At 48.1% G+C, this 24,763-nt stretch overlaps 3 protein-coding genes across 5 annotated transcripts; 1 reads left to right on the forward strand and 2 right to left on the reverse strand.

The window, feature by feature from the left end:
* Nucleotides 1-152: 152 nt before the first annotated feature.
* On the reverse strand, nt 153-5,910 carry zdbf2 (zinc finger, DBF-type containing 2). Its single transcript, XM_029644433.2, has 7 exons — nt 5,127-5,910; nt 4,405-4,507; nt 4,243-4,293; nt 3,843-3,894; nt 3,518-3,745; nt 2,161-3,405; nt 153-2,045 (listed from the first exon to the last, which is right to left on the reverse strand). The coding sequence occupies exons 3-7, from the start codon at nt 4,277-4,279 to the stop codon at nt 695-697; spliced, it is 2,913 nt and encodes a 970-aa protein (XP_029500293.2). The 5' UTR covers nt 4,280-4,293; nt 4,405-4,507; nt 5,127-5,910; the 3' UTR covers nt 153-694.
* An 86-nt stretch (nt 5,911-5,996) lies between these two features.
* On the reverse strand, nt 5,997-8,776 carry eef1b2 (eukaryotic translation elongation factor 1 beta 2). Its single transcript, XM_065023464.1, has 6 exons — nt 8,637-8,776; nt 7,911-8,033; nt 7,538-7,655; nt 7,217-7,283; nt 6,807-6,932; nt 5,997-6,441 (listed from the first exon to the last, which is right to left on the reverse strand). The coding sequence occupies exons 1-6, from the start codon at nt 8,714-8,716 to the stop codon at nt 6,287-6,289; spliced, it is 669 nt and encodes a 222-aa protein (XP_064879536.1). The 5' UTR covers nt 8,717-8,776; the 3' UTR covers nt 5,997-6,286.
* Nucleotides 8,777-9,314: 538 nt separating this feature from the next.
* ndufs1 (NADH:ubiquinone oxidoreductase core subunit S1) lies at nt 9,315-22,603 on the forward strand. Of its 3 annotated transcripts, none has more exons than XM_065023451.1 (17): nt 9,315-9,424; nt 9,970-10,046; nt 10,170-10,261; nt 11,410-11,676; nt 11,763-11,893; nt 13,297-13,482; nt 13,600-13,734; nt 13,848-13,962; nt 15,635-15,780; nt 17,172-17,300; nt 19,556-19,685; nt 19,995-20,155; nt 20,411-20,565; nt 20,714-20,889; nt 21,582-21,716; nt 22,145-22,217; nt 22,341-22,603. In XM_065023451.1, exons 2-17 carry the CDS (start codon nt 9,974-9,976, stop codon nt 22,430-22,432), a joined length of 2,196 nt encoding a protein of 731 aa, XP_064879523.1. In that variant the 5' UTR covers nt 9,315-9,424; nt 9,970-9,973; the 3' UTR covers nt 22,433-22,603. The 3 variants fall into 3 exon arrangements, with proteins under 3 accessions (XP_064879523.1, XP_064879525.1, XP_064879530.1); XM_065023453.1 differs by lacking the exon at nt 9,315-9,424 and adding an exon at nt 9,649-9,671; XM_065023458.1 differs by lacking the exon at nt 9,315-9,424 and adding an exon at nt 9,785-9,807.
* Nucleotides 22,604-24,763: the final 2,160 nt, after the last annotated feature.

Here is a 24,763-nt window from a genome sequence, read left to right on the forward strand (position 1 = left end):
CACAACCACAGGCCAGAGTATGTATCCAGAAGGCTTCTCTAGACTTTGTCGCCTGATGATGTGAGTTATTGTGTACTTTCCTGATATTTGTATGTAGCACAGTTGTACTGAAATGATTCTGCTCTTTCATTAGAGAAACCTATGACAAAATGTTTTAATTCATGTACATTATTTATTAAATAAACAAGCTTTTGACAAAGTCCTTATAAACGTAAAAAAATATCTTGATTGTAAAAAATCTAACTGAGAGCACAACAACCACCATGTCAAAACAGACAGCTTGACAAACATCCTGCTAACTGTTCTGCTGCTGGTTTCTGTGCAAAACATGACCGTATGAGAGAAGGATGGGAAGCAGAGGGAGAGCCAATCTCTCCTCCACTTCTCTACATTCTCTCTCACCCCGTCTCTTCAGAGAGCCAGGGTACATCTCAATAGATGCTCCTCGTCTCCTCTCCTTCATCTGCACCGAGAGCAGGACAGGAGAAAGCAATGTGGAAACAGTCAACGTTTCAGGTAGAATTGTAATGAAGTGGAGCAGACAAAGCTCTTATCATGTGAAGTAGTAACATTTGTATCTGCTACATTATGAACATTCACCCTGCTAAACACGCCCATTTTATTTCATGTCAGTGCATCTGGAGGAAAGGAGACAAGGAAAGGAAGCCCCTGTAGACTGTTGAGATGCATCCCGTCATCTCCTCACGCTCCTCCTCAGTGTTCGGGTGGGCAGTGGAGCAGGGGTGTGTCGGGGGGACGATCGGCGGCTTGGTGTTCTGATGGCCTGTTTCAGAGGAGTTGAAGTGACCCCCCTGGCTGGGCTTTTGGGCCTTGGGAGTTTCTTACTCTCTGCGACCCGTCTCGAGGACCCTTTCCTGGACCGGACTGTGGGAGAGAGGTCCTGGGGTGGTGGGGGTTTAGGTGGAGGGCTGATTTGAGGTGGTCGCCCCCTTTTTGAGCTGCGTCTTGCTGGTTGCCGTTCTCCCCTGCCCCCTCTTGTCCAAGGCCTATACGGAGGAGAGTGGTCTTTCTCAGGGGTTAGAGGTCGGTCCGTCTTTAACTTCCGTTCTCCTCCTCTCCGCCTCCGCTGCCGGGTCACTTCTGGGTTAGAGTTTGTGTCGGGAGAGAGCGTGCTCAGTAGAAATCGGCTGCTATTGGACAGAGAGGAGCGGCTGAAGGGCGTAGTCACAGATGACCCTGCCTCCGATGAACCCTGACCTTCAGCTCCAAATGACCCCCCTGCCTCTAAGAATGACCCCGACGCTACACTGTCCCCGCTACGACCCCTCCTCCTACCCCCCGACCCGTCTCTCCCTCCCTCTCCCCCCTGTCTCTCTGTATTGATGTCTGGACTCAGGCTCCTGAACAGTTGTCTGACCACGTGGGACTGGGGGGGTCTGGGGAGGCCAGAGGAGGAGGGGGTGAGATTCAAGCCCTTGGGGGGAGTCTTCAGAATGCGGTGTGTGGCAGGGTCATAGTACCTCAGAGGAACCCTTTTGTATTTGACCTTGGCCCCCACGTCGCCTTCACACCAGTCACATGACCTTTTCCTGCCGCGGTTGCCCCTGGCGATAGGTCTGAGGCGGGGCTTGGGGTCAAAGGGAGGGGTTTCGGGGGAGGAGAGGACATAGATCAGGGTGGTTTTGGGCTGCAGGGGGGTCATGATGCGGGAGTAGGAGACAGGCAGGCGGAGAGAGCACAGCCTTGTCTTCATCTCTGGGGTCTTCTCCTGGTCAACGCCGGGGTCCTGACAGGGCAGCGTTAGGATGTCCGGGGATGTGCCCGTCTGGTCCAGCGTTCTCTGTCGGATGGTGGGGATGATGGCTGCTGTAGTCTGTGTCCCGTGACTCACTTTGACCACCTGACACCTGGACGCCAGGCGATAACTCCTACTAACTTTCCTCCGCCTAAACACCTCCCTCCCCCTCCTGTGGCATTCTGGGTCGTCATCTTCATTGTCATGGTCACCAAGGGGAACCCACCCCCCATCTTCCAACCCCTCCTTCTGGCCACGCTCCATATCTCTGCTGCTCCGCTTCCCATGCCTGTGAATGACATCAGAAATATGAACATGAGGAGAGAGAATAGTAGCCGTTTGGTGGATTTCAATGATGTAGAAATACTCCTGATGAGGCAGGTCAAAATCTGGTCTGTGCGTACCTGGCGAGGGATTCGCTTTTGAAGTAGCAGATGAACCTTCCTTGTCGGAACTCTCGGACCATGTTCTCCACCTTCTGCTCGTCCTCCAGTAGCACCTGGGTCCACGTCTTCCCCAGGAAGGACACAGGGATGTGGGGGAGTGCAGGGAGAATCTCCTCCACTGTTCGTTCCATTTCTCCCTCTGTCTCCCCCATCCCTGCCTCCCCCGCTGTCCTAGTCTCAGGGTTGAGGGCAGAATCCAGCTGGCTGGTGTACATCTGGTCCTCCATGTTCACCTGTACCTCCATGAGACAGGCCAGGGCCCTGCCCTCCTGCTCCCCTCCACCCTGCCTTAAGCCCACGACCACAGGGATGTCCTTCCTCCGCTCCTGCCCCCTCCCAATAGCCACCTGCACAGGGGTATCCCAGTCCTCATCCGATCCCGAACCCACTCCCAGTGAGCCAGGGAGGCTAAGGTGGAAGCTGTCCGTATCCCCCCTTGGCTCTCCTCTCTCCCCCCCTGTCCATGTGTTGTGGTCCCTCTGGTGGTGTTGTGTGGGACTGCGGCCGTAGCAGTGTCTCTGGATCACCTCCTCTATCGTGTCCCCCTCAGGGTCGGAGTGGTCACTGGAGAACGCCTGCTCCTTCTGGGTCTCCCTCCGCCTCCATGGGGGCACCCCCGCCCACGCGGCCCAGCCAGTGTTTACCGTCCGGGGCTTGGGGTCCGGGGTCCGGTCCCTCGGCCTGTAGGGAGGCTGGTTCTCTGGTGTTTCCTGGGTTATCTGGTCCATTGGGGTAGCACACAACCGTGGAGAAGCGGGGGAGCAGGGAGGATGGATGGAGGAAGAGGAGTTGCTCCCTCTCTCTCTCCGCCGGTTGGTCTTCCTGTGTGCTTTCCGGTGGAGCGGAGGGGTTTGCTTCTGGCTACAAGGTCTCGTGGGGTGTGTTGGTAAGTGGTCCGGGGAAGGTGTGTGTGAGTGAGTCCCTTCCTCAGAACTTGGTCTTATATCCTGGTCTGGAGCAGTTGGGGTTAACCTCTCTGACCCCACATTTCCCCCTCTACCTTCTTCTGGTTGGCTGGTCCTTGTTTCCGAGGCAACATCCGCTTCCTGTACGTAAACGAGCTGACAGGATGAGTCGTCAGAGCTGGGCATGTGCTCTCGGGTTCCGAACGACGCCCCGTCATCGTTGCTGGCGCAGAGATCCAATAGCTCCTCCCTGGGAACCAGCGGGCTGCTCAGAGATGGCAGGTCAGCGTGGGTGGGGCTTAAGACACACAGAAAGGTAAATCAGAGGAAGGAGACTAGGGCTGACAGAAATAATACTGACAGGGATAGATAGTTGAGGGTGATGTTAACGGATTGTGTGTGTGTGTTACCGAGGGTCGTTGTAGCGGTGCGGGTGATGCTGGATGACGTCAGATAAGAATCTCTCCATCAGGCTCCCAGAGGGGACGTAGGTGCGAGTGCTATGAACCACCTCCCTGTGTCTGGGGCTTAGGATGTGCTGCTCCACGTTGTTGTAGAGTATCTGGCAGCAGCTGCAGTAGCCCTGTCTGGGGGGAGGAACTCTGGACGGCCCGGGCTGCTCCTCCTCCCTCTCCCCCCTTGAGAAGACGCAGAACATGACATGTAACACAACACAACTGATGTGGACACAACCAAAACAGGACAAATAAACCCTGTGGGTGTTTGTTGACTCACCTGCTAACAGTGTCCATCTCCTTCTGTGGATGTGTCTGACCCTGCTCTGCATCTGTCAGACAAACAGACAGAACAGAACTTCGTGTATCAGGGATAAGGACGTTCACTCCAAAGCTAGCTTGAAATATCGCCAATGCTGTGCTATCGAATTGGATAATTTTCTATACGTTGTAAAGCAGGCGGGCGGTCACGTGTGTTAGTGAGTTAGAGGACCCTGGCTCAAACCCAGTCAGAGGCAGGTTCATAGAGGCAGCGCTATATGCTACGCTAGCACACTGACGCCGTTTACGCTCAGACAATGCAAACTTATATGCACGCTCACAATAACATCTGCTAAACACGTATATTTTACAAATAAAATGTCATTTGAGTTGGCTAGTAGTACTTTCTGTCCTCTTACCTTGAGCAGAGGGGGCAGACTGCTCGTCAGCAGGCATTTGGTGTTCTACATCTGAAAAGACACACAAAGAGGATACGAAAATATAAAAGTGTATCCTGTACATAAAAGTTGTGTGGCTTGTTATGAAATAAATCATATCCAAAACACCAGAAACCAACTCACTCGCTGGGGGAAGAGTCAGGGAAGCTTCAGTCTCAGGCAGGCCAATCACATTATGTCAGATCAGTCTCCCATCTCCAAGGGCAACCTGATTCTGGACCAACTACTGAAGTAGTGACACATGACAATTAAAATATGCGACATTTCAGAGGTTATTTTCTTTTCCAGCATTGCCATACAACAAAAGTTATCTGGCTAGTTTACAATTCCAATGTTATTGCTTAGGCCTACTGAGATCTGTATGTATGCTATTTATTCCACGGCGCGCGGGGTTCCATTGGAAATCTGCAGATCGCGCGAGTGAATCGGCTAGACAGCAAGCTCCGCCGTGATTGGTTGGAACGAGGACACGCTGGGCACAGGAAGCCAACTTGGCCTTCTGCTCTGTCCTCGATTAGCTTTCAAAAGAAATCACAATTTCGCTTCTACAGCAAGGAGCTAGCTGGATGACTGCAATCTGCAGCACTGCTGATATGCATAATTAATTAACACAACATAGCTTTGGGTATCTAGCAAGTAACGTAGTTTTAAAACAGTTGGGAAATAGCTGATTTCGTTATGCTAGCTAGTAGTAGCAGCCTCACTGACGTTAGCTAGCCATGCTTGCACGGTGAGATTCCGGGACTAAAAACACGCTAGAGCAATATAATACATCAGAGACCCGTTCTAAATTTTAACGAGTTTAGTTTCCATATCCACACAAACATTCCTTCCCGCCGTTCCACCTGTTTTGTTATTCCATTCGGCATCCGTATTTTGCTCTTCTCTTCCCATAGAAGTGACGTTACCCGGCTTAGCGGACACGAACTCCTACCGGTACCAGAGAATACGGAAGAGGAAGCAAGACATCCATCTCGCAAATATTTGCTGGTTCATATAACGTTAGTCAATGAACTAAGCCGACCAGACAGATGTCGCATTTCTATAGGACACCCCTTAAATTGCTAAGTATTTTGCAACACCCCGGAATTGTGGCCATTTTTTTTCAATGTAAACGGCTTGAGCTAGAGATCTTTATTCAGCCATTGAACTATGCTGTGGCAATATCAAAGGGACGTGAGTCTCGCCTACCTCGGGTGCCCAGGTTACCTTTGCGTGAAACGACAATTGTCTCCCAAGGCTCAATTTAATTTTATGCCCTTCATCTCTATGTTCAAACAGTTCGGAATGACAGCTTTAAAGCTGCCATGTAACTTGTTGGGGGATCCGACCAAATGCACATAATACTTTTTGTAAATCTGTCACCTGGCTGCTCGCCCAAAACGAGTTAAACTCGGGGTCGTCCAGGCATCCATCCCCATGGGAAGAAATTACAAATGTCTTTGAATAGCCGAATATAAGGTCTGAGGAAAGTCTCAGATCTTATACTTTTGTCAGATGGCAGTCAGTTAACTTGACCTTTAAGACTGCTCATGACATAATGTTGACCTAAGCCTGTGTTGCGCGTTTCACCCAAAAACAGAAAATACTTTGCATTTCGCTACAGTCGCATTAACATCTGCTAACCATGTGTATGTGACAAATAAAATTTGAAATCTTCTATTGAGCACCAACCATTTCTGTGTTCTCCAAGTTGTTACATTACCATAAACAGGTGAAAATACAATGTGTTTTACTACATTTCAGCAGTTTAGAATGTACAATGAATCTCTACACAACCCATTTTAGCAACCCGGAAATGGCAGTGATTTCAGCACATTCAGGACCCTCAGAAAGCAATTCACCAGCCGAGTTTGACCTAAACACCCAAGTCTTTACTCAAAAGCTACATAAACCAGGCAGAACCACTTGTCAGAATATGTAACTAACAAACATTTTCCATATGAAGTGCGTTTTATTACAGCTCCAAAGTGCTCAGTGTCTTTGTTGGTAAGTGTTTTGCGTTTTAGATCTTGTTGAAGGCAGCTACATCCATAGACTGGACGTAGTCCTCAAAGGCTGTAATCTGTTCCTCCAGCTGGTCTGTTCCCACCTTGTCGTCCTCTACCACACACCCGATCTGCAGCTTCTTGATGCCATAGCCCACTGGTACCAGCTTGGCTGAAGGGGGAGAAGGAAACAGATGTCAACACAAGTTTTGGTGGAGACATTCAAACAAGAGCAGAGCCCATGACAGATTGAGCAAGATCTACAGAAAAGTGTTTGAGACCAAACATCCCTGCCTTCCGTGGAGTGTACAGACCAGGACAGTAGGAAACACATTTCTGTGTGCAGGGGGCAGCACTGAACCAGCTGCATTGTAACTTAACCTGCAGCAGTCAATAGTAGCACTGGTAACTGTTGCACTGTCCTCAGGTTGTTCCCAGTGAATGGCTGGAATGAAGCCATAGCAGGTCCATTCCAGCCTTTACCATGCGCTGTCATCCTTTCACCAGCCACCACTAGTGCACTCTTCCTGCACTTACACTGTCCCCAAAGCAGGCCGTCCATTGAGATGCTGCGAACACACTCCTCCAGCTTGGCCATGTCCGTCTCATCATCCCACGGTTTCACATCAAGCAGGATCGATGACTTGGCGATGAGTGTGGGCTCTGTGGTGGTGAGATGTGCACAAGAACAGACATACTGACTGTGAGTGTCAACCCCTCAAAACAACCAAGCAAACAATGACCTTATATTGTCTGGCAGTACTCAGATTGTAAAAAGGTGTCCATCACGAATCAGCCGAAAGATGGTGTTAGAATCATCATAGAATAGCCAGCTTTGTGCATGTGGGCAATGTTCCGTCCTTTACAGCATCGCAGGACATGCACATGTTGTGACTTTTCTAGTCTACATTACACAAGGCGTGCAATGTTAGCTGTGCATGACGTACTCTTTGACTTCTTGGCGGCGTAAGCTGCGATTCTCTCCTCCTTCAGCCTTTCTGCCTCTGCGTCCTCCTGCAGGGGTGAGAGAGCAAAGGTTAATGGGGTCAGCTATGCTTGAGATGGATTTCCAACAGCCAACCATGTTAAATTCCACAACCCCCCCCCCCCCCCATTTTTTTGTATGTCAGCTCGCTGAAGACTCCATTGTCATAGAACATTTGCGGCCAACATGGATAGCTCTGCGTCTGACATCTCAGATCATTTGAAACCGCTCACCCGCTGAGGATGAATAAAGTGTAATTGAATTCAAAACAGGAAGCAGTCACCTCGTCGTCAGAGCCAAACAGGTCCATGTCATCGTCGTCATCCTTTGAGTCTGCAGCTGTGTTGTCCTCCACCCCAGAAGGACCATACTGGCCCAGGGGCTTCTTTACTCCTGGCAAACTGCAGTGAGGGGAGGGAGACGGGGAAGACAGAAGTAGAGGACAAAGGGCAGAGAGGTCAGAAAGGGCAAGTTAAACAGATGTCCCAATTCATGTATACACCAATCTTATTTTCATCTATGATCCAGACTCATCAGTACTAAAAGTTTGTGCATCAGGCAATCAGGCGAAAGATGGTGTGAAATCATCATGCAAATCCTAGATCAGTAGCAACGGGTAACTAGTAATTAACTGGCAATTATAGTGCACAACTCACCTGCCCTTCTGGTTCTGGAATGACTTGATGTGGTTGTACCAGCGAAGAGCATGGCACTGGACTGTTGAGGGGGCTGAGGGGATTGCATCGAACACAGCCACGTCGGCCTGGGAGGGCACCCACCTGCACAGGGAGCAAATTTAGAAGTCAGCATAGAATGAGGTTAATTGAATCCTAGATCTGTGCCTACAGCACATTGCAGATATAAAAGTGTAGCGCAGATTCCCGTGAATCCATTTCATACTTGATAACCATCACGCAAGTCGCAGAATACTACCTGAGCATTCTGGACCTCCCAATTAAACCAAATACGCCCCCCCCTCCGTTCAGTACCCGAGCCTCATTAAATTTCACTCAAGGTGTATTTGAGTTACCTAGCCATTTTAGTTCAATATTCGACTTCCCCTCCAATCTAGCACCTTCATGTGCAGCCGTCCACGTCCTTCAAACTAAGTTAGCAGCTAACCTCACGGAAGAGCATGTAACACCATTACATACTATGGGTGTCCACAAAAGCTAGCCTCTGGTTTGGCGTCTACTTTAGGACGACACGAGTATAATAACTGAATTCAAAATCATATCCGTAAAATAATTTGCAGTTCAGACCTCTTAAGGTTAGGGAGAAGGTCGCTAACATAGCGAACTTGCCAACTGCGACGCCATTGTCGGTTGGCTGGCTAGCTTGGTCGATACATACAACAAAAATGGGTACAAATGCCTACCAACCCCTCGATGTAGCTCTTGTCGGCTAAAAAGTCGTTGAGGACCTTGAGGCCGCCAGGGGTTTTCAAGTCGCCAAAGCCCATTGTTCAAGATGCTTCTGAGACGATACAATACGTGCAGTGCAGGAAGAGCGAAGGAACGAGGAAGGAACACGAGGAGGATTTTATACCACTGACGGCGACCCGTGCGACTCCACCTCCTTGTTCTCTAATTTGAATGTTATTTTCTTCCATTCTAAAAATAATGTTACTTTCACCAAACTGCAGCTATAAAATTAGAGATTCTATTATTATTTTGATCGTTTCACGTTTATACAGAAGTCTCACAAAATGCAGCATATAATCAGCATTCATCACTCTCGTAACAATAATGTTATAATACGATGCAAATAAAAAATCTGGCTTGCTAATGTATTTCAATATATATATATATCTATTAAACATCAACGTGGTTATTTAAACAGTAAAAGCACACAAATCACGAACATTTAGGAAAGCATTTCAACCGGAAGTACTAACGTTTTACGGGGTGAAAGGGCATATTATAACTCGACAACGTTAAATATCTTTATGGTTATAATAGTTTTGAACATATGAATATGTTTTATTATTATGTAAATACATGTAACTTAATTTTAAATTAAGAAGTATGGGCAAAATTAGCTATTTCTTCCTTTAATATATCGTGGTGAATCGTTCATTTTCGTTGTTGTGACGGAGATTCGCAGTAGGATTGCTAGCTAGTACATACATAAATCGCTGTTCTGGTCAAGAAGGCCAAATAGCGACAAGGTAAGAATAAAATACCAATACTTCATTCCTATGTGACCATGCCGATTGTATAGTTTACAATCTTTGGATTTAGTAACAGCCAGCCGCTGAAAAATCAGTGCGATGTCCGGTGTCCTTGACTTGTAGTTAGCTAACATTGAACGCTTTAACTTGCTAACCTAGAAAGCATTCAACACGAACTCGAGTGGGGAGAAAACGTCAACAGCTGTACCAGGGCTAACATCAGATATAGAGGAGACCGTTAGATGTAACTTAACTGACGTGGACATGGATTCACTCTTATGTTGACTGTGTGTGACAACTTCTAGCAAGGCTGTCCGATTTTGTTGTAACATCTTGAGTTTACAACTCGTTACGCATTTGCCACTTGCCATAGATCAACGGTAGTGGTACACATATATGATCATAATTAATCAAACTAATGTATTTTTTATGACATATGCAACCCATACAGTGAATTACTCTTAGATACGATAGCTACAAGTATTAGCTATAGCCACAGTAGCCAGTTAGAGATGTTTGACTTCTGCGCTCTCTCTTTCTAGCGTCATGTTGCGTTTGCCATCCGTTAGCCGCGCGCTAGCAGGGGCAGCCAAGGGCAGCCTGGCCCCCTCCAACAATGGTAAAGATCGTGTGTGCACCCTCAAGCTACTTGGATACATTCATGTGTTTTGAAGAGAACACTCACAATTTCTCTCTCGGGTTTCTGGTTGCTTTGAAGTGTAATCTCTATCTGTGTTTGCAGTGCGTACCTCAGCGAGAGCTGCCAGTAACATGGTGGAGGTGTTTGTTGATGGGAAACCAGTGGAGGTGCTGCCTGGAACCACCGTGCTGCAGGTAACCTTTGAACTTTGACCTCACACTGACCCCAATCACCCTGTAGGGTTAAATTCTAGGCCTGGTGACTAATTGGGGTTGTGTGTTTTATCGTGACTCAAATCAAATTTTATTTGTCACTTACACATGGTTAGCAGATGTTAATGCGAGTGTAGCGAAATGCTTGTGCTTCTAGTTCCGACAATGCAGTAATAACCAACAAGTAATCTAGCTAACAATTCCAAAACTACTACCTTATAGACACAAGTGTAAGGGGATAAAGAATATGTACATAAAGATAAATGAATGGGTGATGGTACAGAGCGGCATAGGCAAGATACAGTAGATGGTATTGAGTGCAGTATATACATATGAGATGAGTATGTAAACAAAGTGGCATAGTTAAAGTGGCTAGTGATACATGTGTTACATAAAGATGCAGTAGATGATATAGAGTACAGTATATACATATACATATGAGATGAATAATGTAGGGTATGTAAACATTATATTAGGTAGCATTGTTTAAAGTGGCTAGTGATATATTTTACATCATTTCCCATCAATTCCCATTATTAAAGTGGCTGGAGTTGAGTCAGTGTGTTGGCAGCAGCCACTCAATGTTAGTTGTGGCTGTTTAACAGTCTGATGGCCTTGAGATAGAAGCTGTTTTTCAGTCTCTCGGTCCCAGCTTTGATGCACCTGTACTGACCTCGCCTTCTGGATGATAGCGGGGTGAACAGGCAGTGGCTCGGGTGGTTGTTGTCCTTGATGATCTTTATGGCCTTCCTGTGACATCGGGTGGTGTAGGTGTCCTGGATGGCAGGTAGTTTTCCCCCGGTGATGCGTTGTGCAGACCTCACTACCCTCTGGAGAGCCTTACGGTTGTGGGCGGAGCAGTTGCCGTACCAGGCGGTGATACAGCCCGACAGGATGCTCTCGATTGTGCATCTGTAGAAGTTTGTGAGTGCTTTTGGTGACAAGCCACATTTCTTCAGCCTCCTGAGGTTGAAGAGGCGCTGCTGCGCCTTCTTCACGATGACCTGGGGTACCACTGTAAGAAATAACACGTAAAAAAACAAAAAACTGCATAGTTTCCTAGGAACGCGAAGCGAGGCGGCCATCTCTGTCGGCGCCATCTCTGACTCATTGTATCTGTGTGTGTTTAGGCCTGTGAGAAGATGGGGGTGCAGATTCCTCGGTTCTGCTACCACGAGCGCCTGTCCGTGGCTGGGAACTGCAGAATGTGTCTGGTGGAGATTGAGAAAGCCCCAAAGCTGGCGGCCGCGTGCGCCATGCCAGTGATGAAAGGCTGGAACATCCTGACCAACTCAGAGAAGACCCGCAAGGCCAGAGAGGGAGTGATGGAGTTCCTGCTGGCTAACCACCCTCTGGACTGCCCCATCTGTGACCAGGGAGGAGAGTGTGACCTTCAGGTAAAAACACACTCTGGATGTGTAAATGGACACACACACACACACTGAACTGACTGTTGTGTTTTTGGGTTTGGTTTGTGTCTCAGGACCAGTCCATGCAGTTTGGTTCAGACCGCAGTCGTTTCTCTGAGGACAAGCGGGCTGTGGAGGATAAGAACATTGGACCACTCATCAAAACAATCATGACCCGCTGCATCCAGTGCACACGCTGCATCCGGTGAGTACTATGCTCAGTATGTCCTTCTCAGCCACCGTACTCCTCACTCTCTCTCTCACTCCCTTCGCTTGGTTAAAAAAAATCTCTATATACACTACCATTCAAAAGTTTGCGGTCACTTAGAAATGTCCTTGTTTTTGAAAGAAAAGCTTCTTTTTTTTACCATTAAAATAACATAATATTGATAGTGTGGACATTGTTAATGTTGTAAATGACTGTTGTAACTGGAAACGGCTGATTTCCTTTTTTTAATGGAATATCTACATAGGTGTACAGAGGCCCATTATCAGCAACCATCACTCCTGTGTTCCAATGGTATGTTGTGTTAGCTAATCCATTTTTAGAATTTTAAAGGCTAATTGATCATTAGAAAACCCTTTTGCAATTATGTTAGCACAGCTGAAAACTGTTGTGCTGATTAAAGAAGCAATACAACTGGCCATCCTTAGACTAGTTGAGTATCTGGAGCATCAGCATTTGTGGGTTCGATTACAGGCCAATTTCTAGCATGGAATAGCCTTCATTTCTCAGAACAAGAATAGACTGCCGAGTTTCAGAAGTTCCTTGTTTCTGGCCATTTTGAGCCTGTAATCGAACCCACAAATGCTGATGCTCCAGATACTCAACTAGTCTAAAGATGGCCAGTTTTATTGCTTCTTTAATCAGAACAAGTTTTCAGCTGTGCTAACATAATTGCAAAAGCGTTTTCTAATGATCAATTAGCCTTTTAAAATGATAAACTTGGATTAGCTAACATAATGTGCCATTGGAACACAGGAGTGATGGTTGCTGATAATAGGCATCTGTACGCCTATGTAGATATTTCATTTAAAAAATCTGCCGTTTCCAGCTACAATAGTCATTTACAAGATTAACAACGTCTGATCAATTTGATGTTATTTTTAATGGACCATTTTTATTTAATTTTTCCAAAACAAGGACATTTCTAAGTGACCCCAAACTTTAGAACAGTAGTGTATATTTAACTTTTATTTAACTAGGGAAGTCAATTAAGAAAAATATATTATTTACAATGACTGCCTATCCTGGCCAAACCAGGACGACGCTGGGCCAATTGTGCGCCGCCCTATGGGACTCCCAATCACAGCCGGGTGTGATACAGCCTGGATTTGAACCAGGGACTGTAGTGACGCCTCTTGCACTGAGATGCAGTGTCTTAGACCGCTGTGCCACTCGGGAGCCTCAGTATGTCCTTGTCATCCACTGTATTCCTCTCTCTCTCTGCTCTGAGTGTCCTTCTCAGCCACCGTACTCCTATCTCCACTCTGTATACATTCTAATGCTAGGCCTTTGTGCCCAAATGCCAGTTTTGCCTGTGAAATTGCAGGCCATGGGGTGGTATTGACCAGTTGATTTGATAGTTTTTTTTCTCCCTATGCCAGTTTTGCCAGTGAGATTGCAGGTGTAGAGGACCTGGGTACCACAGGCAGAGGGAACAACATGCAGGTGGGAACGTACGTGGAGAAGATGTTCATGTCCGAGATGTCAGGAAACGTCATCGACATCTGTCCCGTAGGAGCCCTGACTTCCAAACCATACGCCTTCACCTCACGACCCTGGGAGACCAGGTAAGTGTGTGTTTGTAAAAAAGGACGATGGAACTACACTCTAGATCTAGTATATAGACATGATAGAGGTGGAGGCAGTACCATTGTTGGGTGTGTAACCTTGCTGTGTGTTTGCAGGAAGACTGAGTCTATAGACGTGTTGGATGCAGTAGGCAGTAACATCATTGTGAGTACGCGTGGTGGAGAGGTGATGAGGGTTCTGCCCCGCCTGAACGAAGACATCAACGAGGAGTGGATCTCAGACAAGACCAGGTGAGACATAGAACTTGCCCACACCTGGCCCTAACCACGCCCCTTACCTGTCTATCACCCTGCAAACAGCTGGGACTTCAATCAGTATATATAATGTGTGTGTGTGTGTGTAGGTTTGCGTATGACGGTCTGAAGCGCCAGAGGCTGACCCAGCCTATGGTGAAGGACGCGTCAGGACAGCTGGTCCCCACATCCTGGGAAGACGTACTCACACGCGTGGCTGGAGCAGTAAGTCTCTGTGTAGTGTCTGTCACTGATGTCACACAACAGACATGTTGGACACTGTAGGCAATGACATTGTTTTCTGTCTGTCTGAAGAGCTGAAGTGGTGTCTAATCTTTATGTCTGTATAAAAAGTTAGTATATACAGTGCATTCCAAAAGTATTCAGACCCCTTGACGTTTCCCACATTCTGTTGCGTTACAGCCTTATTCTAAAGGTGATTCAATAATTTTCCCCCCTCAATCTACACACAATACCCCATAATGACAAAGCAACAAACAGTTTTTAGAAATGTTTGCAAATGTATTAAAAACAAACATATCACATTTCCATAGGTATTCAGACCCTTTACTCAGTACTTTGTTGAAACACCTTTGGAAGCGATTACAGCCTTGAGTCTTCTTGGGTATGACGCTACAAGCTTGGCACACCTGTATTTGGGGAGTTTTTCCCCTTCTCTGCAGATCCTCTCAAGCTCTGTCAGGTTGGAAGGGGAGCGTCACTGCACAGCTATTTTCAGGTCTCTTCAGAGCTGTTTGATCTGGTTCAAGTCCAGGCTCTGGCTGGGCCACTCAAGGACATCGAGACTTGTCCCGAAGCCACTCCTGCGTTGTCTTGGCTGTGTGCTTAGGGTTGTTGTCCTGTTGGGAGGTAAACCTTCGCCCCCAGTCTGAGAACCTGCTCCAGAGTGCTCAGGACTTCATCAAAGATCTCTCAGTACTTTGCTCCGTTTATCTCCATCAGGCCAAAGTGTTCAATCGTGGTTTCATCAGACCTGAGAATCTTGTTTCTCATGGTCTGAGAGTCATTTAGGTACCTTTTGACAAACTCCAAGCAGGCTGTCATGTGCCATTTACTGAGGAGTGGCTTCCGTCTGGCCACTCTACCATAAATGTCTGATTGGCGGAGTGCTGCAGAGATGGTTGTACTTCTGGATGTTTCTCCCATCTCCACAGAGGAACTCTGGAGCTCTGTCAGAGTGACCATCGGGTTCTTTGCCACCTCCCTGACTAAGGCCCTTCTCCCCCGATTGCTCAGTTTGGCCGGACGGCCAGATCTAGGAGGAGTCTTAGTGGTTCTAAACTTCCTCCATTTAATAATGACGAAGGCCACTGTGTTCTTGGGGACCTTCAATGCTGCAGAATTTTTTTTTGGTGCCCTTCCCCAGATCTGTGCCTCGACACAATCCTGTCTCAGAGCTCTTCGGACAATTCCTTCAACCACATGGCTTGATTTTTGCTCTGACATGCACTGTCAACTGTGGGACCTTATATAGACAGGTGTGTGCCTTTCCAAATTATGTCCAATCAATTGAATTGACCACAGGTGGACTCCAAGTTGTACAAACATCTTAAGGATGATCAATGGAAACAGGATGCACGTGAGCTCAATTTTGAGTCTCATAGCAAAGGTACTGAATACTTATGTAAATATTGTATTTCTGTTTTGGAAAATAAATTTGATAACATTTCTATAAACCTGTTTTCGCTTTGTCATTGTGGGGTATTGTGATGTCAAAATGGGGTATTGTGATGTCAAAATGGGCATTGTGTGTAGCTTGAGGAAATACATTAATTTAATACATTTTAAAATGAGTCTGTAACGTAACAAAATTAAGGGGTCTGAATACTTTCCTGAATGCACTGTATGTATGTTTAGGTATCGTGTGTGTGTATAGTTGCAGGGAGCCCAGGGCAGTAACGTGGCAGCCATAGCTGGAGGCATGGTGGATGCAGAGGCTCTGGTGTCTCTGAAGGACCTGCTCAACAGACTGAACAGTGACAACCTCTGTACCGAGGAGGTCTTCCCTGATGCTGGGGCTGGGTGAGTCAGGGTGGGGTCTTCCATGATGTTGGGGCTGGGTGAGTCAGGGTGGAGGTCTTCCCTGATGCTGGGTGAGTCAGGGTGGGGATCTTTCCTGATGCTGGGGCTGGGTGAGTCAGGGTGGGGGTCTTCCCTGATGCTGGGGCTGGGTGAGTCAGGGTGGGGGTCTTCCCTGATGCTGGGGCTGGGTGAGTCAGGGTGGAGGTCTTCCCTGATGCTGGGGCTGGGTGAGTCAGGGTGGGGTCTTCCCTGATGCTGGGGCTGGGTGAGTCAGGGTGGAGGTCTTCCCTGATGCTGGGGATGGGTGAGTCAGGGTGGGGTCTTCCCTGATGCTGGGGCTGGGTGAGTCAGGGTGGGGGTCTTCCCTGATGCTGGGGCTGGGTGAGTCAGGGTGGGGGTCTTCCCTGATGCTGGGGCTGGGTGAGTCAGGGTGGAGGTCTTCCCTGATGCTGGGGCTGGGTGAGTCAGGGTGGAGGTCTTCCCTGATGCTGGGGCTGGGTGAGTCAGGGTGGGGGTCTTCCCTGATGCTGGGTGAGTCAGGGTGGGGATCTTTCCTGATGCTGGGGCTGGGTGAGTCAGGGTGGAGGTCTTCCCTGATGCTGGGGCTGGGTGAGTCAGGGTGGGGGTCTTCCCTGATGCTGATGCTGGGTGAGTCAGGGTGGGGATCTTTCCTGATGCTGGGGCTGGGTGAGTCAGGGTGGAGGTCTTCCCTGATGCTGGGGCTGGGTGAGTCAGGGTGGGGGTCTTCCCTGGTGCTGATGCTGGGTGAGTCAGGGTGGGGATCTTTCCTGATGCTGGGGTTGGGTGAGTCAGGGTGGGGATCTTTCCTGATGCTGGGGCTGGGTGAGTCAGGGTGGGGATCTTTCCTGATGCTGGGGCTGGGTGAGTCAGGGTGGGGATCTTTCCTGATGCTGGGGCTGGGTGAGTCAGGGTGGGGATCTTCCCTGATGCTGGGGCTGGGTGAGTCAGGGTGGAGGTCTTCCCTGATGCTGGGGCTGGGTGAGTCAGGGTGGGGGTCTTCCCTGATGCTGGGGCTGGGTGAGTCAGGGTGGGGGTCTTCCCTGATGCTGGGGCTGGGTGAGTCAGGGTGGGGGTCTTCCCTGATGCTGGGGCTGGGTGAGTCAGGGTGGGGGTCTTCCCTGATGCTGGGGCTGGTTAAATCAGGGAGGGGAAGGTAGGAAAGGGTGGGGGAGCGTGCTGAGTCAGTGGGGAGGGAGGGGAAGAATAAGGGTGTGGGAGTAAGGGGTGAGTAGTGGGGAAGGAGTTAGTGGGAGTGAGTGTTGTGTCATGGTTAGATTATGGTTGGTTATGGTATATTAATAATAGTTTGTATTATGGTAAGTAATAGGTTGGCTCATGATTAGTAAAAGGTTGTATTGTGGTTTGTGTAGCTCTGACCTGCGTTCCAACTACCTGCTGAACTCTGGGATCAGTGGCATTGAGGAAGCTGACCTGCTGTTACTTATAGGAACCAACCCTCGTTACGAGGCCCCACTCTTCAATGCACGCGTCCGCAAGAGGTACACACACACACACACCTAAACTCACTCACACACACACCTAAACTCACTCACACACACACACACACACACACACACACACACACACACACACACACACACACATCTAAACTCACACACACACACACACACATCTAAACTCACACACACACACACACACATCTAAACTCACTCACACACACACACACATCTAAACTCACTCACTCACACACACACATCTAAACTCACTCACTCACACACACACATCTAAACTCACTCACTCACACACACACACATCTAAACTCACTCACTCACACACACACACACACACACACACATCTAAACTCACTCACACACACACACACACACACACATCTAAACTCACTCACACACACACACACACACACATCTAAACTCACTCACACACACACACACATCTAAACTCACCCACACACACACACACACACACACACATCTAAACTCACTCACACACACACATCTAAACTCACTCACACACACACATCTAAACTCACTCACACACACACACACATCTAAACTCACTCACTCACACACACACATCTAAACTCACTCACACACACACACACATCTAAACTCACTCACTCACACACACACATCTAAACTCACTCACACACACACACACATCTAAACTCACTCACACACACACACATCTAAACTCACTCACTCACACACACACACATCTAAACTCACTCACACACACACACACACATCTAAACTCACTTACACACACACACACACACACATCTAAACTCACTTACACACACACACACACACACACACACACATCTAAACTCACTCACCACACACACATCTAAACTCACTCACCACACACACACACACCTAAACTCACTCACCACACACACACACACCTAAACTCACTCACCACACACATACACACACCTAAACTCAATCACCACACACATACACACACCTAAACTCACTCACCACACACACACACCTAAACTCACTCACCACACACACACACATCTAAACTCACTCACCACACACACATCTAAACTCACTCACCACACACACACACACACATCTAAACTCACTCACCACACACACACACACACATCTAAACTCACTCACCACACACACACACACATCTAAACTCACTCACCACACACACACACACCTAAACTCACTCACTCACACACACACACCTAAACTCACTCACTCACACACACACACACACACACACCTAAACTCACTCATTCACACTCACTCACTCACACACACACACACACACACGCACAAACACATCTAAATTCACTCACACACACACACATACACACACCAACCCTCGCTACGAGACCCCACTCTTCAATGCACGCGTCCGCAAGAGGTACACACACACACACACATCTAAACTCACTCACACACACACCTAAACATGGGCTACACACACACACACACACACACACACACACTTCTAAACTCACTCACACACACACCAATCCTTGCTGTGAGGTCCCGCTTTCTTCAACAGATGTATCCAAAAGTGCTACCTGCACAAATACACACATTAATTGATGTCTGCAGTTCTCACACACACACATTAATTGATGTCTGCAGTTCTCACACACACACACATTAATTGATGTCTGCAGTTCTCACACACACACACATTAATTGATGTCTGCAGTTCTCACACACACACACATTAATTGATGTCTGCAGTTCTCACACACACACACACATTAATTGATGTCTGCAGTTCTCACACACACACACATTAATTGATGTCTGCAGTTCTCACACACACACACATTAATTGATGTCTGCAGTTCTCACACACACACACATTAATTGATGTCTGCAGTTCTCACACACACACACATTAATTGATGTCTGCAGTTCTCACACACACACACATTAATTGATGTCTGCAGTTCTCACACTCATTAATTGATGTCTGCAGTTCTCACACACACACACATTAATTGATGTCTGCAGTTCTCACACACACACACACACATTAATTGATGTCTGCAGTTCTCACACACACACACACACATTAATTGATGTCTGCAGTTCTCACACACACACACATTAATTGATGTCTGCAGCTCACACACACACACATTAATTGATGTCTGCAGTTCTCACACACACACACATTAATTGATGTCTGCAGCTCACACACACACACACACACACACACACACACACACACACACACACACCAACTTGCAGTAGGAAGCCTCCCTCATCATCTCCCCCTCCCCTCTCAGCTGGTTGCATAATGAGTTGAAGGTGTCTGTGGTGGGGAGCAGTGTGGATCTGAGTTACACTTACGACCACCTGGGAGAGTCCACTCAGGTGCTGCAGGACATCGCTAACGGAACACACCCCTTCTGCCAGGTAACCACGGCCACCACAGACCGGGAAGGGATTGGCAGGGGAGGGGGGGGGGCAGTCGGCGGGAGCGGGGGTTGTATTGTTGTTGATAGAAATGTTGTAACAAACATTGTTACAGATAGGAATGACTTGAATAGACCTGACATGATTGGTCATTCTGCATGACAGAGAAGCACGTCTGTTCTAGAATCTAGTCAATGTATTTCCACCTGCCTTCCATAATGGTGTGTACTACTGGACGTGATCCAGCTCTGTTTGTGGTTATGCACTGCCCTAACCTTTCCCCGGTCCCTCTCTCTCTCTCCCCGCCAGGTGCTCGCGCAGGCCAAGCAGCCGGTAGTGGTGGTGGGCAGTGCCTCTCTTCAGAGGGACGATGGAGGAGCCATCTTGAGCTCTGTGCAAACCATCGCCCAGAATGCCCGGGCCAGCAGCGGAGTGGAGGAGGGCTGGAAGGTCCTCAACGTGCTGCACAGGTTAGCATGCTAAAGCTATCACTGGGCTAACTTCTAGTCGCATTTAGCATCCAGCTATTATTAGCATTTAGTAAATAGCTAATATTAGCATTTAGCATCTAGCTTTTACTAGCATTTAGCATACAGCTAAGAACTTAGTCTATCCCTACTAGCATCCAATCATCATCCAATCATCAAATAAAGGTGAAATAAATAAATAAATAAATCTTGTGTGTGTGTCTACTAGCGTCCAATCATATTTTTGTCTATCTGCAGGGTAGCCAGTCAGGTGGCAGCCCTGGACCTGGGCTACAAGGCGGGGGTGGAGTCTATCCGTAAAGCCCCGCCCAAGGTTCTGTTCCTGCTAGGAGCTGACAGAGAATGCATCACCAGACAAGACCTGCCTAAAGACTGCATGATCATTTACCAGGGTACACACCTATCTATCTGTACACACACACACACACACAGGACAGCATGTTCATTTATCAGGGTAGAACACCCAGTGCACTTCCCATGATACACACAATTGTCATGCTATATACAGCATATGTATGGTACATGTGTGTATGTTGCCAGGTCACCATGGAGATGTGGGTGCTACCATGGCTGATGTCATCCTGCCCGGCGCGGCGTACACTGAGAAGAATGGAACATATGTCAACACAGAGGGGAGGAGTCAACAGACACGCGTGGCCGTCACTGCGCCCGGCATGGCCAGGGAGGACTGGAAGATCATCAGAGCCATCTCCGAGGTACACACACACACACACACACACACACACACACACACATATACCGTATACATTTCTTGAAGAGGCTGTGTGTGTGGGTGTATATGTAACTGTGTGTGTGGGTGTATATGTAACTGTGTGTGTGGGTGTATATGTAACTGTGTGTGTGGGTGTATATGTAACTGTGTGTGTGGGTGTATATGTAACTGTTGGTGTATATGTAACTGTGTGTGTGGGTGTATATGTAACTGTGTGTGTGGGTGTATATGTAACTGTGTGTGTGGGTGTATATGTAACTGTGTGTGTGGGTGTATATGTAACTGTGGGTGTATATGTAACTGTGTGTGTGGGTATATATGTAACTGTGTGTGTGGGTGTATATGTAACTGTGTGTGTGGGTGTATACGTAACTGTGGGTGTGGGTGTATATGTAACTGTGTGTGTGGGTGTATATGTAACTGTGTGTGTGGGTGTATATGTAACTGTGTGTGTGGGTGTATATGTAACTGTGTGTGTGGGTGTATACGTAACTGTGTGTGTGGGTGTATATGTAACTGTGTGTGTGGGTGTATACGTAACTGTGGGTGTGGGTGTATATGTAACTGTGTGTGTGGGTGTATATGTAACTGTGTGTGTGGGTGTATATGTAACTGTGTGTGTGGGTGTATATGTAACTGTGTGTGTGGGTGTATATGTAACTGTGTGTGTTGCAGCTGGCGGGGCTGACTCTGCCCTATGACTCTGTGGATGAGGTGAGGGGTCGGCTGGCCGAGGTTTCTCCTAACCTGGTCCGCTACGACGACGTTGAGGAAGCCAACTACTTTAAACAGGCCAACCAGCTCTCACAGGTAACCCTTAACCTTTTACCCCTAACCTCAAACTCTCACAGGTCAGAACATAACCTTGAACATTCCACCCCTTAACTGACTTTTCTTTACGATCAGCTGTTATGAAATCATTAATGGAGACTGTGGTCTTTGACACTGAAATTGAGAGCAACCTCAACTGTCTGTCTGTCTGTCTGTCTGTCTGTCTGTCTGTCTGTCTGTCTGTCTGTCTGTCTGTCTGTCTGTCTGTCTGTCTGTCTGTCTGTCTGTTTCTCTGTCTGTCTCTGTCTCTCTGTCTGTCTGTCTGTCTGTCTGTCTGTCTGTCTGTCTGTCTGTCTGTCTGTCTGTCTGTCTGTCTGTCTCTCTGTGTCTGTCTGTCTGTCTGTCTGTCTGTCTGTCTCTCTCTCTCTGTCTGTCTCTCTGTCTGTCTCTCTGTGTGTCTCTCTCAGGCTGTGAATCAGACTCTTCTAGCAGATCCTCTGGTCTCTCCTCAGCTGACCGCTAAAGACTTCTATATGACAGGTATGTATCATAGTACAGCTGTGAATGTGTTGTCAGACTGATGAGAGGGTGGAATGCACATGGATAACTGGTGGGATTCTCTCGTCACGTGTGTGTGTGTAACATTCTCTATCTCTCCCATAGATCCCATTAGCAGAGCGTCTCAGACCATGGCCAAGTGTGTGAAGGCCGTCACAGAGGGAGCTGACGCCGTCGATGAACCATCCATCTGCTGAACTCATACGCACACACTCAGACAGCCAAAACGCACACACACAGTGATGACCGTCTCCTATATTTAAGTTGTTTTTTGCTGATTGCTGTAAAGATGTTCGAGGGAAGAGGCTTTGTTAAAGAAAGCTGAAAATGAAACTGTACTCTGATTATGAATAAAATCCTATCCTGTAGCACTCTGTCCTTGTGTTATTGCCCTCATGAGGTCATCTCCAACACCTCTGTTTGATCTTTGTTCCTCACACATTATAACAGTTTTATGTCTTGTTTCTACTTTGTGGAGTTGAAGCGTTGTAGCCAACACAGAGTGACGTCAGCAGAGATGTTCTGTTCTAAACCTGTCAGACAACAATTTCATTCAGACTCCTGTCTTGAACTTCCCTAAGACGTATTTCAGGGTGTGGAGAGCTAATGGCAGGACAGGTCAAATGTTCTTCTGTAGTGCCAGATGTGTGGGGAACGGTATCGTAGGTGCCTGCTGTTATGTCCTCTCCCCAGGGGTGGTAATAGATGGGGCTGGCGAGAGGAGTCTGTTCACGTGGTGCAGATTGCGATTTGTGTGCTGGGGCTCGCTGTGCTGTTCAGTGTGTTCTGCCTGGGCTATGACCTCATCACAAGGACCGAGAGCGTGGTCACCTTACTGACCTCCAAAGATGCCATGGTGGAGGTGTACTACAGTAGTGCTGGACCCAACAGAGTGGAGAGAGTAGGAGACAGAGATAAGCTGTGGAGGAGAGAGTAGGAGACAGAGAAGCTGTGGAGGAGAGAGAGAAGCTGTGGAGGAGAGAGTAGGAGACAGAGAAGCTGTGGAGGAGAGAGATAAGCTGTGGAGGAGAGATAAGCTGTGGAGGAGAGAGATAAGCTGTGGAGGAGAGAGTAGGAGACAGAGAAGCTGTGGAGGAGAGAGAGAAGCTGTGGAGGAGAGAGTAGGAGACAGAGAAGCTGTGGAGGAGAGAGAAGCTGTGGAGGAGAGAGATAAGCTGTGGAGGAGAGAGATAAGCTGTGGAGGAGAGAGAGAAGCTGTGGAGGAGAGAGAGAAGCTGTGGAGGAGAGAGTAGGAGACAGAGAAGCTGTGGAGGAGAGAGAAGCTGTGGAGGAGAGAGTAGGAGACAGAGAAGCTGTGGAGGAGAGAGAAGCTGTGGAGGAGAGAGATAAGCTGTGGAGGAGAGAGTAGGAGACAGAGAAGCTGTGGAGGAGAGAGAGAAGCTGTGGAGGAGAGAGTAGGAGACAGAGAAGCTGTGGAGGAGAGAGAGAAGCTGTGGAGGAGAGAGATAAGCTGTGGAGGAGAGAGTAGGAGACAGAGAAGCTGTGGAGGAGAGAGATAACCTGTGGAGGAGAGAGTAGGAGACAGAGAAGCTGTGGAGGAGAGAGAGAAGCTGTGGAGGAGAGAGTAGGAGACAGAGAAGCTGTGGAGGAGAGAGATAAGCTGTGGAGGAGAGAGATAAGCTGTGGAGGAGAGAGTAGGAGACAGAGAAGCTGTGGAGGAGAGAGTAGGAGACAGAGAAGCTGTGGAGGAGAGAGATAAGCTGTGGAGGAGAGATAAGCTGTGGAGGAGAGAGATAAGCTGTGGAGGAGAGAGTAGGAGACAGAGAAGCTGTGGAGGAGAGAGAGAAGCTGTGGAGGAGAGAGTAGGAGACAGATAAGCTGTGGAGGAGAGAGAGAAGCTGTGGAGGAGAGAGTAGGAGACAGAGAAGCTGTGGAGGAGAGAGATAAGCTGTGGAGGAGAGAGTAGGAGACAGAGAAGCTGTGGAGGAGAGAGTAGGAGACAGAGAAGCTGTGGAGGAGAGAGTAGGAGACAGAGAAGCTGTGGAGGAGAGAGTAGGAGACAGAGAAGCTGTGGAGGAGAGAGATAAGCTGTGGAGGAGAGATAAGCTGTGGAGGAGAGAGATAAGCTGTGGAGGAGAGAGTAGGAGACAGAGAAGCTGTGGAGGAGAGAGATAAGCTGTGGAGGAGAGAGTATGAGACAGAGAAGCTGTGGAGGAGAGAGTAGGAGACAAGCTGTGGAGGAGAGAGTAGGAGACAGAGAAGCTGTGGAGGAGAGAGTAGGGGACAGAGAAGCTGTGGATGAGAGAGTAGGAGACAGAGAAGCTGTGGAGGAGAGAGTAGGGGACAGAGAAGCTGTGGAGGAGAGAGTAGGAGACAGAGAAGCTGTGGAGGAGAGAGATAAGCTGTGGAGGAGAGAGTAGGAGACAGAGAAGCTGTGGAGGAGAGAGATAAGCTGTGGAGGAGAGAGTAGGAGACAGAGAAGCTGTGGAGGAGAGAGATAAGCTGTGGAGGAGAGAGTATGAGACAGAGAAGCTGTGGAGGAGAGAGAGAAGCTGTGGAGGAGAGAG

This window comes from Oncorhynchus nerka, linkage group LG2 (genome assembly GCF_034236695.1).
Source record: "Oncorhynchus nerka isolate Pitt River linkage group LG2, Oner_Uvic_2.0, whole genome shotgun sequence".
NCBI classification, from domain to species: domain Eukaryota; kingdom Metazoa; phylum Chordata; class Actinopteri; order Salmoniformes; family Salmonidae; genus Oncorhynchus; species Oncorhynchus nerka.